The 14,346-nt window shown below is 40.0% G+C and overlaps 1 protein-coding gene across 3 annotated transcripts in view; it reads left to right on the forward strand.

Moving 5' to 3' along the window:
• Positions 1 to 14,346, forward strand: part of UMAD1 (UBAP1-MVB12-associated (UMA) domain containing 1) — a 268,623-nt gene that overhangs the window by 213,918 nt on the left and 40,359 nt on the right. The window contains exon 4 of one of the 3 annotated variants that reach the window (XM_030308015.2): positions 4,533 to 6,474. The exons of the other annotated variants lie outside the window; for them this stretch is intronic. Within the exon in view, the coding sequence (XP_030163875.1) occupies positions 4,533 to 4,790 (258 nt within the window). The 3' untranslated portion in view covers positions 4,791 to 6,474. Of the gene's footprint in view, positions 1 to 4,532; positions 6,475 to 14,346 lie in introns of those variants that run through there. 3 annotated transcript variants of the gene reach the window in all.

The raw sequence follows: 14,346 nt of genomic DNA on the forward strand, positions 1-14,346 counted from the left end.
GGTTCATCCAGACCGACTGGTAGACTTATTTCCAGGGATAAATACCTCCTAAATTACAGTTGCTTTTCTGTCCTCCTTCAGTCTAAGATCTGTCACCTTGATGATTTTTTCAGTCCTTTCCAATGGTAAAAGATATGAGAGTCTCCTTTCCTTCTAAATTAAGCTAAGATATGCTATGTTGGCACCTGTCATATTTTCTAATACCATCCCCGAAATTTTCAAGGCTTTGTGCATTCAGCTAGCCAGTCTATCCAGAGTACATCTGAGGTGTGCAGGGTCTTAGAATGTGGAGCATTAAAGGTCACTGAGTTGGATTCTCCATGTCACCACAGACTAGCTATGTAACCTGGGACAACTTCCTTCACCTTTGTGTGCTTCTGTGTCCTCTTATTTTTACTGTGGGGTCAATAGTAGTACACCACCACCCCCCACTACCCCCAGAGGTGTGGTAGGGCTTAAATGAGAGAGTACATTTAGACAGCTCAGATGGAGCTGGCTCAAAGGTTATGTCCAGTATATGCAGCTTGCTTCCATCTTTCTCCTCCTCACTTTTCATCCCTCACTGCTCATTTTACAGAAGAGAGAAGTGAGGTCCAGGTGGATGAAGCATATGCCAGTTTTATCAGGAGAACTTGAACAAGGAATCACATGTCTCAATTCCTTTATTATCCAAGATGCAGTTTGCCATAGTCTTGTCCTTAAGGAATTGTGTTCTGACACATAGGAATGATTTGTAAAGGAAAGGAAGGGGGATTAATCAAAGCCTGCACAAAGAAATAAATATTGCTGCCAGAGAGTTAAACCTGAAAAGGGATGTATTTAGAAAGCAAAGTAGTGGGGCACCTGGGTGGCTCAGTCGGTTAAGTGTCCGACTTCAGCTCGGGTCATGAGCTCAAGCCCTGCATGGGGCTCTGTGCTGACAGCTCGGAGCCTGGAGCCTGTTTCGGATTCTGTGTCTCCCTCTCTCTCTCTGCCCCTCCCCCGCTCACACTCTGTCTCTCTGTCTCTGAGAAATGAATAAACCTTAAAAAAAAAAAAAAGCAAGCAAAGTGGTACAAGTAATGTACCTCCTCATTGGAGAGAGTGAGATTTCAAAAATGTTTTTGTTTAAGAAAGGAGATGATTTGGCTAATGAAACTGGAGAACATTCTGTACACAAGGAAGAAAGAGAAGAAAGTTCAAGCATGGGATGCTACTAATAGATCCAACAAACATTTGCATGTGAGATTAAGAGGGAAGGCAAGATATAAGAGCGGAGGGTAAGGTAAGATGATTTGAGCCACCAGTGGATGTCAGCAACAAAAGAGATGGATGGATCCCAGACCTTATCTAAAGCCAAGTGGCATCTGCCATTCCTAAAGTTTTTATTTATTTGTTTACTTTAACATGTGCTAAGCATTACTGTACTTACCTGGGAACATCATCACTTCATTAATCCTCACAGCAATCCTATGAAATAGGTACTATTACTGATCTTGAAATACAGCCAAGGAAACTGAGCACATGGAAGTTAAAGAACTTGCCCATGGCATAAGCAGGAGACCTTGGATTTGCACCCAGGCAGTGTCTGTCTACAATCTGTGCTCTCAACACTCTGCTGTGCTGCTCCAGGGTAAGCCCCTGTGCGTAGGTCATCTTGAAGAAACCAGTGATAGATAGGTGATACTTTCTAAAGAGGCTAGAATTGTGGCATCGTTACTCACTGACACCTGTGCTCTCATCTGACCCAGGGATCCTTCGTCTTTAAGCCTCGGTCAGGTTTCAGGAGGCAGGTTCTGGCCACCTCATACATGGACCTTTCTAATAAGCTTTGTCATAGCAGGGCACACTTGCCTTGTTCTAGCTGCAATCCTAAGAAAGTGCTCTGGTGTTTTATTTATGATGTCATAAGACAACTCTTGCTAGGGATGTGTTTGGTTAATTCAAAGTCATTTACTGACAGATTTCTTGAGGGTCTCTGTTCTGTGTTGGGCATGCCTTGTGAAGAGAGTAGTGCCTCTCTTACAGAATCTCCATGGAGTTTTCCTTTCTAGAGCTTCTCATTAGCATATCACTACCATCATTTCTCTCAATTCATAAAGCAAAAGAAAAATTGGGAGAAGCCTCTCTTGACCCCACATCCCCTTCCAGCAACCGGCACATATCTCTTTTCCCATTTGCAGTATAATGTCTAGAAGTGCTGTCTGTTCTATTTGTCCTCACTTGCCTTCCTCCTGTTGTCTTTTAAACACAACACCAAGCAGACTTTCTTCTCAAGATCTCCTCCAGCTCCAGACTCCTATGAGATCCCTCTACCTACTAACAGCTCCACCTGGATGTCTGTTAGGCACGTGGAACATCCGGAACAACTCCTGATCTTCCTGCCTTGCCTGCTCCCTCATGACACCCTTTCCCATCCCTGTAAATGGAGACTCCATCCTTATTGCTCAAGCCACCAACTTTGGCTTCATCCTTGATCCTGCTCTTGCTCTCATACCCCACATCCATTCCATCAGCAAATCCTATTGGCTTTCTCCTTGGTCTATCCACATTCCAGCCATTCTGTCTCACCCTTAGTATGACCACCAGACCCACAAGCCCAGCTGGTCTTCCTGCTTCCTTCCCTGGCCACAGTACCCCCCACACCTACCATTAGCTATACAACACAGCAACCAAAGCAATTCTTTTGACATCGGTAAGAATACATCTCTTCTGCAACAATATGTTCTTCAAAATTTTTGTAACGCCTACATGCCACAATATGGATGGATTTCATACATAAAATATTAAGTGAAAGAAGCCAGAAACAAGAGTTCATACTGTATGGTGACTTCATGTAAAATACAGGTAATACCAACCTGTGCTATTAGAAATCAGGATGGTGACTGAGGGGCAGGGAGTTGGTTGTGACCTCGAGGGCCTCTGGAGAAGCTGGTCATTTCTGTTTATTGCTTTGGGTGCTGGTTGCTCACAGGTATTTGGTTGGTTAAAATTGAGCACACTCAATACTTATGATGCACCCTTTTCTTTATGTCTTTTCCACTTCAATAACAAGTTTCACAAAACTGTTATTTCTTGCACAGAAAACCATCCTCCTCTACTCAGAAGGAATTTATCAGCACTTGCAACTATTATGATAGAAGCCTCACGCAGGCAAAAATCTTGTCTGCTTTCATCCACTCAACAAATACTGAGCACTGCGCACTGATCTGGGCACTGGGGATACAGCAGTGAACATGGGAAATAAAAACTCCCTAAGCTTCTAAGGGGTGATACTAGAATAAATTATACACCATGCAACAAGGTACTGAGGGCTAAGGAGAGGAAAAAGCAGGAGAGGGAGATGGAATGCTGGAGTGGGGGGAGTGAGGGCCAGGAGACAGTTAAAATAAGGTGGGCAGGAAAGGCCTCCCTGAGAAGGACATGGGAGAAGGAGCCCCGGTGGGTCTGCGAGAAGCATCTTCGGGGCAGAGGGATTGGAGAAGAGGGAGCCAGGACAGACTAGCTGGAGAAACTGTCAGAGAGGTACTGGGGCCAGATCAGGAAGGGCCTTGTAGGCCTTCGTAAAGACTCTGGAGTTTTATCCCCCAGGTGGGGACTGACTGGAGCAGGTGGTGAGTAAAGTTTTTCCTGACCTGGTTTAAGCTAGGTTTTAGCCACTTGGAGCAGCAGGCCATTCGTTCTCATTTTCGTAAACATACTTACAACTTTTTACTCAATCTCCTGTGGATAGATACTTAGGTAGTTTCCAGTACGGGGCTTGCGTAGAGTGCTATGAACACCCTAGTGCACATCTTTTGGTAAAGTACTATATGCAAGGTCTACCAATCTTAAAGAAATTGAACAAGATACATCAGCCTGTGTAACATAACATGCTAGTTCCAGCGAAAGTCGGGCAATCAATCAATACTTGGGGTACACAGGGGAGGTAAATGCTCGAGTTTATCTTAGGGAATAGAAGGTGGAGGATACATGCATCCATACAGAGTATGCAAGGTAACATATGCTAGGTGAAGAATACAAAGAAATGTCAAATAGATAGCTTGCTCTCAAGTACCCTAGAGTCTAGTTGGAGATAAGACATATGCATAGGAAATAGCCACTAGCAAGAACGCAAACATGAAATGCCAAATAGTATCCTAGTCAGTTTGCCCCATATTCTCTCTGAAGCAGGCAGGGCCACTTTGGACTATGTTCATCTACGATTTCACAGGGAACCTGGGAGTTCTGTAAAGCCTGGAAGCTTACATCAGATTTGTGAGCCAGACTTTGTAGACCTTATCTGGGCTAGGGAAATAGCAAGAATGCAGGCTTGTATTTAGGGGGCCCTGAGTGGTCAGCCTGAGTCAGAGAAGGGTTTAGGATTCATTTTAAAGCCTAGTAGAGATTTAGGTGGATGTATTTCTCAAGTAAGTAAATAGCAGCATTCCAACCTGGGAATATTTCTATATTCCACATTTCTCAATCATTTTGATATATTAATGCCACATTTACCATTTCTAAACCTCAAAGTCCACAAGGTCTAAATGACTTAAATATATATGTATTTTTAGACTGGCAAAGAAAACTCATCCAGTGTGACTGTAGCAGGCCCCGAGGTGGAAAATAAGGCAGGCCAGACTTTGGAAAACAACTCATTAATGGCTGAACTCCTCAACGACGTACCCTTCACCTTGGCCCCACACGTGCTGGCTGTGCAGGGCACCATCAGTGACCTTCCAGACCACTTACTCTCCTATGATGTCAGCGAAAATTTATCACGGTTTTGGTATGATTTCACTCTTGAAAATTCAGTGCTCTGTGATTTGTAATCTTTATGTCTATTTGCACCTTAACAGCTTTCAACAAAGCTTTGCCTATTTTATTTAACCCGTTTGATGTTCTTTGCCATTTCACTGCTTAACCGTCCCCAGAAACGCAAGGATCATAAAGCAAAGAAAATGTCATTGTGTTCATTACTGTTTTTTAGAATAAGGGATATTTGTATAAAAGTGGGACTAAAGTTCTACCTCCTTTCCCCCCAGATAATAAATTTAAAACTTAGGCTATCAAGGTTCTATGAAAGGAGCAGACTTCAACCAGTCTCTCAAAATAGAACACCTCAGGTTTGTCTTAGAAGAGCTGTGGCACTTAGTTACCACGACTCTGAAGTCTGTGCTTCGAATGGAGCGTGACTTGTCTGCTTTGGAGGAAGTTTGAGTTAATGGTACTCCCTTTATTCTTCCACAGTGTTTATGAATGAATTCAGAAGAAAAAAAAAATGTTGCCAGTTAGCTTAATCTCTTCAGTCCGGATTTAGACACTGGGGTGGAAATGTAAAACTTTTCCTACAAAGTAGTGGTAGTTTGCTGACACACAGATGTGGTACCTGCTCTGGATGCTGTCTCTTTTGAGTGATACATACCAGTTTCCTCCAATCCACGGCAGTCCTTACCACCTTGAATGGTTCCTGGGTTCCTGCCTTTGTTTTCTGCCTCGTTGCAACTTCAGAGTGTGTGCTCTCACCAGCTTTCCAGAGAGCTTCCCCTGTTTCTGCTTCAGCTGGCATTTGCTCTCCTTACCACATATGTTCCCAGTTTATGAAGAGATCCACGTTTCCTTTCAACCTCTCTGCCTCCTAAAGAAAAACATCTCATGACGATGCATATTATTGCTGATAACACCCTTATTTAGAAATTTGTTGGCCACAATACAGATGGAAATGTTTTACTGCTAGAAAAACTAAAATCGACTCATTTCCAATTAGGGTGTAGGCAAAACACCTAACTAGGACTTTCAGTTCTTGGCTATCCCTTATTTATTCCAACTAAAACAGTACAGAACTGCCATTGGTCAATAAACTGTAAAGGGGAGAGGTAAACTGTGACAGAGTATTTTCCATGCCATGGAAAATTTAAATCACATTTGTTTTGATTAGAAGCAATACAATTTATTGATTCTGTGCCAAATTTTAAGTATATTTTTCACAAAGATAGAGTGCCATAGCAAAACTAAACACTGTGCAAAAAGGTACGTGAATCATTCAAGTTTTAATGTGTTATGCATGTTTGTTTAATAAATGTAGCATGGTCTTGATAAAAATTGCGTATTATTTAAAAGTTAAAAGAACATTTCTATTGACAAAAATAGGCTTCATTTACAAAAAACATTACCCCATGAGAGGTGATTGATTACATTCAATCTTTACATAGTTTTCATAAAACATCAGTCTAGGAAATGTGACATGTTACTAACACAAATGTGAACATTTTATAGCAGTTTCTGTGAAAACAGCCTTTTCAATATCCATGTTAATGTACCTTGAGGCTAAATGTTAAGTATGTCATCAATTGGTCTAATATGTGTTAAATTTTATCTAAAATACTCATACATTTCATTTATATTTATGTCTACCATGTTATAAATATGCTTGTAAGTATTTTCATTTGTCTAAAATAATTGTTATATTTAAATAAATGTGAATTAAAATAAACTGATATTTTGATTATTCTCAGATCCAGAGAAAAATGGTTTTCTTTATATTATTCATACCTGAATGCAAGTTATTAAATCTTTTGTGAGGCAAAGATTTAAGTTTATAGTTTGTGCAGTGCAGCCAAAGTATGAAATTTCCACTTACCTATAAATTTTAAGAAATAACACTGAAAATGGTAAGATCGCTAGGACTAGAGAGATTTGGAAGAAATCACATGAATACCTTGCTCTAGACAGATCCTCATCATCCCAAAATTGAGTAAGGGCTAGTGTTCATGACCTCTTTTGTTTTTTAACAAAAACATTTTAGTTTTCTTAAGCCTGTCTATAAGTCAATGTTACTATTTTAAAGCTGGAAGAAACATTAGAGATCAGCCAGCTGACTTCATTTACCCAAGAGAAACTTGAAGCCTAGAGGGGTTAAATGACCTAACTCACCTGGTTAGTGATAGACATTTATTTTAATAGTGTTCGTAATTATCAATTATAACAAAGCCGTATGCTCTGGTGGAAAGAGTTCGGGCATTTGAGGCAACCAGATGGAATTTGTAATGGCTCCCTTACTTACAAGCTGTGGGACCTTGGACACTTACCTAACTTCTGGTGCTCTTCGTTCTCTTGCTTGTTAAATAGTAATTGTATGCACCTTGCAGGATTGTGTAGTTTTAGACGGTGTGTGTCAGATACTTGGCAGCATAAAGCTTGAGACACCATAGGTGTTCTGAGAAAGAGTGTTGCTATAATTCTCATTACTAACCACACATGCACACTAGTCTAACAAAATGCAAAATACGAATGAACCGAACTGCTTAAAAAGTAATATAAAAAATAGCTACCTACATTTACTGTAGGTCCCTCTTGCCCTATTATTTTTTTCCATATTAAATACCTAACTATAAAACAATTCTAAAATATGTTGGTTGACTCACTGCAGTTCCTTAGTTAAGAATTCCTTAAGGAACATTTTTTCTTCCTCTTATTATTAAGCATCATGGTCATTGTCATTCATAGAAGTCATCAGTGGAAAGTACAGTAGATAGAGAATATACGAGTGATTTGACTGAATCTTATTTTTAGCCCTAAAATATATTCAGGAAGTTGCATGTATTTTTTCCCCAGCTTTCTTTAAAGTCGTTTGCATCTTTTTCTAAAAGCAAAATTAGATAATTCTGACCAACTTAATATGGTTAAATTTTTATCAACTGAACTTTAAAATTATTTTCTAATGTTTGTTTATTTTTGAGAGAGAGCGCGCACGTGTAAGCGGCGGAGGGGCAGAGAGAGAGGGAAACAGAATGGAAGCAGGCTCCAGGCTCCGAGCTGTCAGCACAGAATCCGATGTGGGGCTGGAACTCAAGAACCCTGAGATCATGATCTGAGCTGAAGATGGGCACTTAACTGACTGAGCCACCCAGGCGACCTTCACCTGAACTTTTAATATCGTACCATTGGTGCACCTGGATGGCTCAGTTGGTTAAGCGTCTGACTTTGGCTTAGGTCAAGATCTTGCAGTTCGTGCGATCCCACAGTTTGTGTGATCTCACAGTTGGTGAGTTTGAGCCCCAAGTCGGGCTCTGTGCTGACAGCTTGGAGCCTGGATCCTGCCTCTGATTCTGGATTCTTTGTCTCCATCTCTCTTTGCCCCTCCCCCACTCATGCTCTGACACTCTCTCTCTCTCTCTCTCTCTCTCTCTCTCTCTCTCTCAAAAATAAATAAACCTTAAAAAAAAATTTAAGTTGTACCATTAAGTGTTAACAAAGGCACATCTCTTGTTAACAGTTCTGGAAATCCGCAATAGTTTTGTGGGTTTAAGTAAACATTCATTGACACCAACACCTTTTTTCCCTTTCTCAAAGTAAAATGATAAATTAGAAATATTCCCATAGTCCTGAAATCTTATAATTCTAACGGACAAATATGGAATACCAAAGAAATAATCTCATCCATGTTCTAAAACAGTGATATATCACACCTTACTCCCTTACCTATCATGGTAACAAATGATCAATAAATGAACATTGCCCTCAGTTACCTAGCAAAAAATGTTAATTTCAGAGATGATACATTGTCTTATTAATTATGTCCTTAATAACATTCACATGAAATGTAAGTATATTGGATAGGTGGCTGAAGGATGTTGCATCTTTTAAAGCCACTGAGAAATACGGATTTGTGGATATTATCTTTTGAGCATTTGTGTCCTACTACTAAGGGCGTGACCTAAATATTATTGAAAAATCTGAAACTCTCAAAATAAGTCTTATTCCACTGATATTACATTGGCCTGAAAGATAAAGTATTATGTGCCAGGAAAATGACTGTGCCATATGATTTAGTGGATAGGTGTGCGTGAAAAAGAGAGAGGTGCTGATTGATGTGTGGGAGCTCTGTCACAGTCAAAATAGCAGTATGTTAAACATCATTAAATAAAGTTTTTATTTTAGGGTACCCTTTAGATTTACAGAAAAGTTACAAAAATAGTGAAGTGTTCTTACGTGCCTTCCACTTAGTGTCTCCCAATGTTAACATCTTACATTACGACAGTGCGTGTGCTACAACTAATGAACCAATTTGGTACTTACTTTTAACTCAAGTCCACATTCTATTCTGATTTCACAGTTTCCCCATCACGTTCTTTCATTCATTCTAGCATTTCATTTAACACATTACATTTAGTCGTCACGTCTCCTTAGGCTACTGTTGGCTGTGACAGTTTCTCAGACTTTTCTTGTTTTTGATGACCATGACATTTTTGTGGAATTCTGTAGACATTTTGTAGAATGTCCTTCAGTTGGGGTTTATCTGATGATCTAGTTACACTTTTATAAAAGTTAATAAAAGAAATTTTGGAACATTTCACACGCACACAAATACCATTTGTTGTTGGACAAAATATATTCTGTAATTTCCTCAGAATTCATCTTCCAGCAGATCTATTTCTTCCTAACTTTTGCCATGACTATAACCGTATGCACAATAGACTTTCCCGGAGCGTTACCAGTGTTGCATTGTAAGTGGAACCCTCCTCAGGAGTTGGCCTTTCCTAGCTCATTCCCATAATGATTGCATCTTACACATAATGTCATTCTTGAGCAAGTGGTGTAGAGGCAGGAGGACAGTGTAATCGTTTTCCTCTCTAAAGAACCAAGATAACTCATGATACAAAGAGCTCTTCTCTACAATAGATGACTTTTTTTTTAGTAATTGCAAAAACAAATTTGCAGCTCCGTAAGTTTCTAAAGAAAGAAATATTTCATTTTCAACCTTTAACAAGTAGTTTTAAGAAGCAATAGAAGGAAACTCAGTCATCGTTTGAAGGGGAGGTGCCCAAGAAACTCTTATTTTTACTTCTGATCACCCAGAACTGTGTGCTAAAACATAAAGTTGATCTCATCCAATTTCAGTTGGGGAAAAAAAAAATCAAAGCAAAAAGCATCTTATTTTTTCCTTGGAAGAAATCTAAATACAGTTCTTTGTCAAGAATTTGCCCAGTACCAGATTTAACCCATACCAAGGACATAAATTCCTTACAATCAAAGGTAAGGCAAAGGATAATTGCATCCAGAACAACCCATCAGTACTCTAACTCTGAACCAGCCCCCCAGACAGCTTTTCAGTTACTACCCAGCCCCAAGAGAGAGTCAGACAATAGACTGTTTCAGAGGTCAGTTAAGGAGACAGCCTCCCACTTAGGACTGCTGCCAGGGACGTCCAATCCAGTGTCTGACATCTGGGTTCTGCAGCTGCCAAGTCTGCCCCTTGTGTGGCCACAGGTGTTGGCTAGAACTCTGAGACACGTGGGGAAGAAAGAACAGGGCAATGTCAGTTTCATCGTATATATGCGTGCTTATGTGTACAGTTTTAATTTTGTTTTTCAAAAGGTACATGATTTATTTTGTTTCAAAATTAATGTATTTCTGCATAATGGCAAGGAACATTTGGAAGGCTAACAAAAAAGCAGCTTTTCTTCAAGAACAAGGACACGACAAAGCCCAAGTTCTTACACCTATGGGGCACGCTGTTCACTAAAATGCTGTGTGTGGTATTGCCAGCTTAGTCATTTGAATAGGACTTCTCAGGACCAAAGAGAAATAAATGGATGCCAAAAAGCAAACAGGCGGTTGGTCTAAGATAAAACCTAAATACTTATCCTCTCCCTACAGTCTCCCCCCTCATCCCTGTTTTGGGTGTTCACAAGAATTTGTGTTTATCAATATGTGTTTTTGAGCCTGGAACAGACTATATCTAGTTTTCTATTTCACACTACACCAGCTGCAACCATCAGTGAACACAGCTTAAAAACAGTAACACCAAGCTCTCTTCTTCCCCTTATAGGAGACTTAGCTCCTATGTGTGGGGCAAATCTAGAAATTTCTACCTCAGGTAAGTATCTGAGGTTCCTGACCCTAACGAAATGGGCAGCAGTAGAAATGAAGATGATTAAGAGAAGGGGATGACATTGGGAGAACTATAAAGAGCCAACAGTCAACATCATTTAAAAATATAGACATGTCTATACCTCCATAATAAAATATATGCTTCCTCCTCGTTTCACCTACTTCAGAGTCTGTAATTGAATTTAATGGAGGAAGAAGGAATCTTCAGATTTCATCTTCTTATCGAATCGCTTTCTAAGGAGAAATGCTTACAATTTTTCCCACCCTGTTTGCTATGTATTTTACCAGCTAGTAGCATTTTTGGCAGGTTCTACTTTGTATTTTCTATTACAAAAACAATAGGTAAGCAGAATATACTTTTCCACGGTACAGCCACCACCCCATTTCCCATAAGGATCTATGCTGTCTTACTGATGTTCTATCGGACTTAATGCTTAGCACAGAAATTCTTGATCAGGCTTTGTTGAATGGATGAGTGAACCAATGAAATAAATCATTAAATTATCTATAAATGAGACTTCCCAAGCAAAGGAACCAAATTTCAAAACTTTTGTAGTTTTTCAGGCCCCAGTAAGCTCCCCAAATTATCATGCTGTGTTTATGCAGCTGAAAATAATGCTTAGTTTACCAAGCCTCTACAAATTGTCCCTTTGTCTGTTTTGGGTATTCTCTATGTTTTTCAGGTTGTGTTTTCCTCTGCCCATAATGACTATGTATGTTCTCATGATGAGTAAGAACTGATTCTAGACAATACAGTATATTTTGGTGCTGTGGATTAACTCATATGAGGTTTTCTCTAGCTGCCAAGTTTCTCTTGTGTGTTCTTGATTGTGTTTGCATGTATTTCTGCCCCAGAATTTATTAATCCTATATGACCTGCCCTTGAAAAATATCTTCATCTTTCATATGCCTTCCCAAGCACATTTGAGTATTTCAAATGACCTTGGTTTAAAGACATTTTTCTAGGAGCAGTAGCACACCTTTCCATTAAAACTCAACCAATTCTCTTCCCTCGTCATATGAGCATGCTTAGATCTTTTCCCTCTAACTCCAGCTATAAACTCTTTTTCCATCTATTTGGAGTCAAGTTTCTTGAGCGGTCTATATTTGTATCTCCACTTCCCTACTTTCTGTTTACTCACTAACCCTCTCTAACCTGGTTTCCGAGCCCTAGTTAGAAACTCCACTGAATTGCTTCTTACAGAGTTATTTCCAACCTGCCCACTGCGCCTTATGTCTATTTCTTTCAGGCAGTTATTACTGTTGGTTAGTTCTTCTGTTCTGAATTGTCTTCACCCTTGATTGCTGTGACACTTGCTTTTCTGGTTTTTCTTCCATCTCTTCCACTCCACCTTATACTGTTGGGGACTTCTTTTCCTCATTCCACCCCTAAAATGTTGGCTGTCTTCTGGCTCTGGTATCCTGCACAGTCATATGCATGACTATCTGCTACTGCTGACACCCAAACTGATCTCTAACCCAGAACTCTCTCAAGTTCTCTCTATATACACAGCTTGTAATCATTCATCTCTCGACTCTTACTCTCAACTTCTATCACAGACCATTTGCTCTCCACTCTTTTGCACCTCTCCCCCCTTGCTCCTGTTTGCTGTGGGGAATTCCTTCTTCACTCCACACGGTTATGATGGGAAATAGCATACTTGTTACCACTCCTGGACCCCAAAGGGACAGACACACACCCTGACCTGGTTCAGTCAAGATCCCTCTTACCAACTGATAACAAACGTAAGCAGAAAGCTGCACCTCTTTTGCTGGAGTCCTGACAGCCACCCCTCCCTTTGTGTTTCCAAGTCCTGACATATCATGTGAGGCCCCGGACTACCCAAGCAGTAAATCTAGCAGTCTATCCATTCTTCCTTCTTACTCTGCTCCACACTCAAATGATGATAAACTTGTGTGAATTATATATCGTAAAGCCCTGACTCTTCAATGTGTCTCTGCTCCATACCTACCACTCCCATTTCAGTCTATGTCTTCATCATTTGTCTTAACTGATCTTCCTGCATCCTGTACGTTATATAAGCCAGAAAGAACTTACTAAAAAGTAGATTTAAGGGCACCTAGGTGGCTCCGTCACTTAAATATCTGACCCTTGATTTCAACTCAGGTCGTGATCTCACAGTTCATGAGTTCAGGCCCCACATTGGGCTCTGTGCTGACAGCATGGACCCTGCTTGGGATTCTCTCCCTCTCTCTCTCTCTCTCTCTCTCTGCCCTTCCCTCCTACACTCTCTCGAAATTAATTAACATAATTGATTAAAGATAGATTAAAACCCTCAGTAGCTCTCTGGTATCCTCTATAGAAATGAAGCAACTTAAAGCAAATAAGGGCCCCCAATTCCCTCTTTAGACTCATCTCATGATATTCCTACTCACATCCTGCGTGCTCTTCCCTGGTGAGAACATGCCATACCTCCTTCACCATCCTTACATTCTGTTCTTTGTGCTTGGAATGTCCTGACATTCCCTTCTTTTTCGTTTTGCTGTTTGTTTGTTTTCCTGGTCATAAATAATTAAGATATACTTTAGGGAATATAGTGAATATAAAATTTAAGATAATGATATGAAGTAATTTCAATCCTCTTACAAGTAACCCCAGCCCTCAATGCTCTGCAGATGTAAAACCAGTGGTGAGACTCACTAACAGAAGTTTGACTACTCCAGAAGAGGCTTTTCATGAACATTTACAACAAGAGCATCTGAATACCTCTTTTAAGTGCAAAACCACACCACACTTATGCAGCAGCAATGCGTTCATATTGTTCTCATTAGTCATTAGTAGTCAACTTGCATAAATCACCAGGAAAAAGCACAACGGACCTCAGAAAATAGGCTTAAAAATGAACCTGTCCTTACAAAACACACACTGCAATGAAAGAGACATTCAAAAAAGTACTATGGGTACTGCAGGAATTGTGTCCATTCCAACAATCTCCAGTGAACCAGTCTACGGCTAAATTATTTTACAAAGTTTACTTCAAGTATCACCTCCTCTGGGAAACCTTTCCTTATTCCTCCTAAGCTGTACTGGATGTCCTTCCACATGCCTTTACTATCCTGTTTTCTCCTCTGTCAACGTTCGAAACCCACAGTGCTGTAACTGTTTGTCTACTTCGTGACTCTGAATTGATGCTAACCTGTACTTTCATGCTTAACATGATGCCAGACACCATGGGCAAATGACTGAATCACCACTGGTTTGAGGGAATGTATGAGATTCTTATTCCATCTACATTAGAATTTGCCTTTGAGTCTCTGTTGGAAACCTTTAGGTAACCTTCTAGATGTCCATATTAGAACATGCTATATTTCCTTAATGTTCCCAAATTTGTGCCCTAAATAATTTAGCTTCTTAAATTTTTGGAAGGTAGAAATGTACCTTTTGTTTGGTTAGCTGTATCAGTAACAATACAATGAAACTGTTTTATGTTTATCATAAGCTTTCAGACAGTGTTAAGTCTTTAAATTTGGGGG

Source organism: Lynx canadensis, chromosome A2, assembly GCF_007474595.2.
Source record: "Lynx canadensis isolate LIC74 chromosome A2, mLynCan4.pri.v2, whole genome shotgun sequence".
Lineage (NCBI taxonomy): Eukaryota > Metazoa > Chordata > Mammalia > Carnivora > Felidae > Lynx > Lynx canadensis.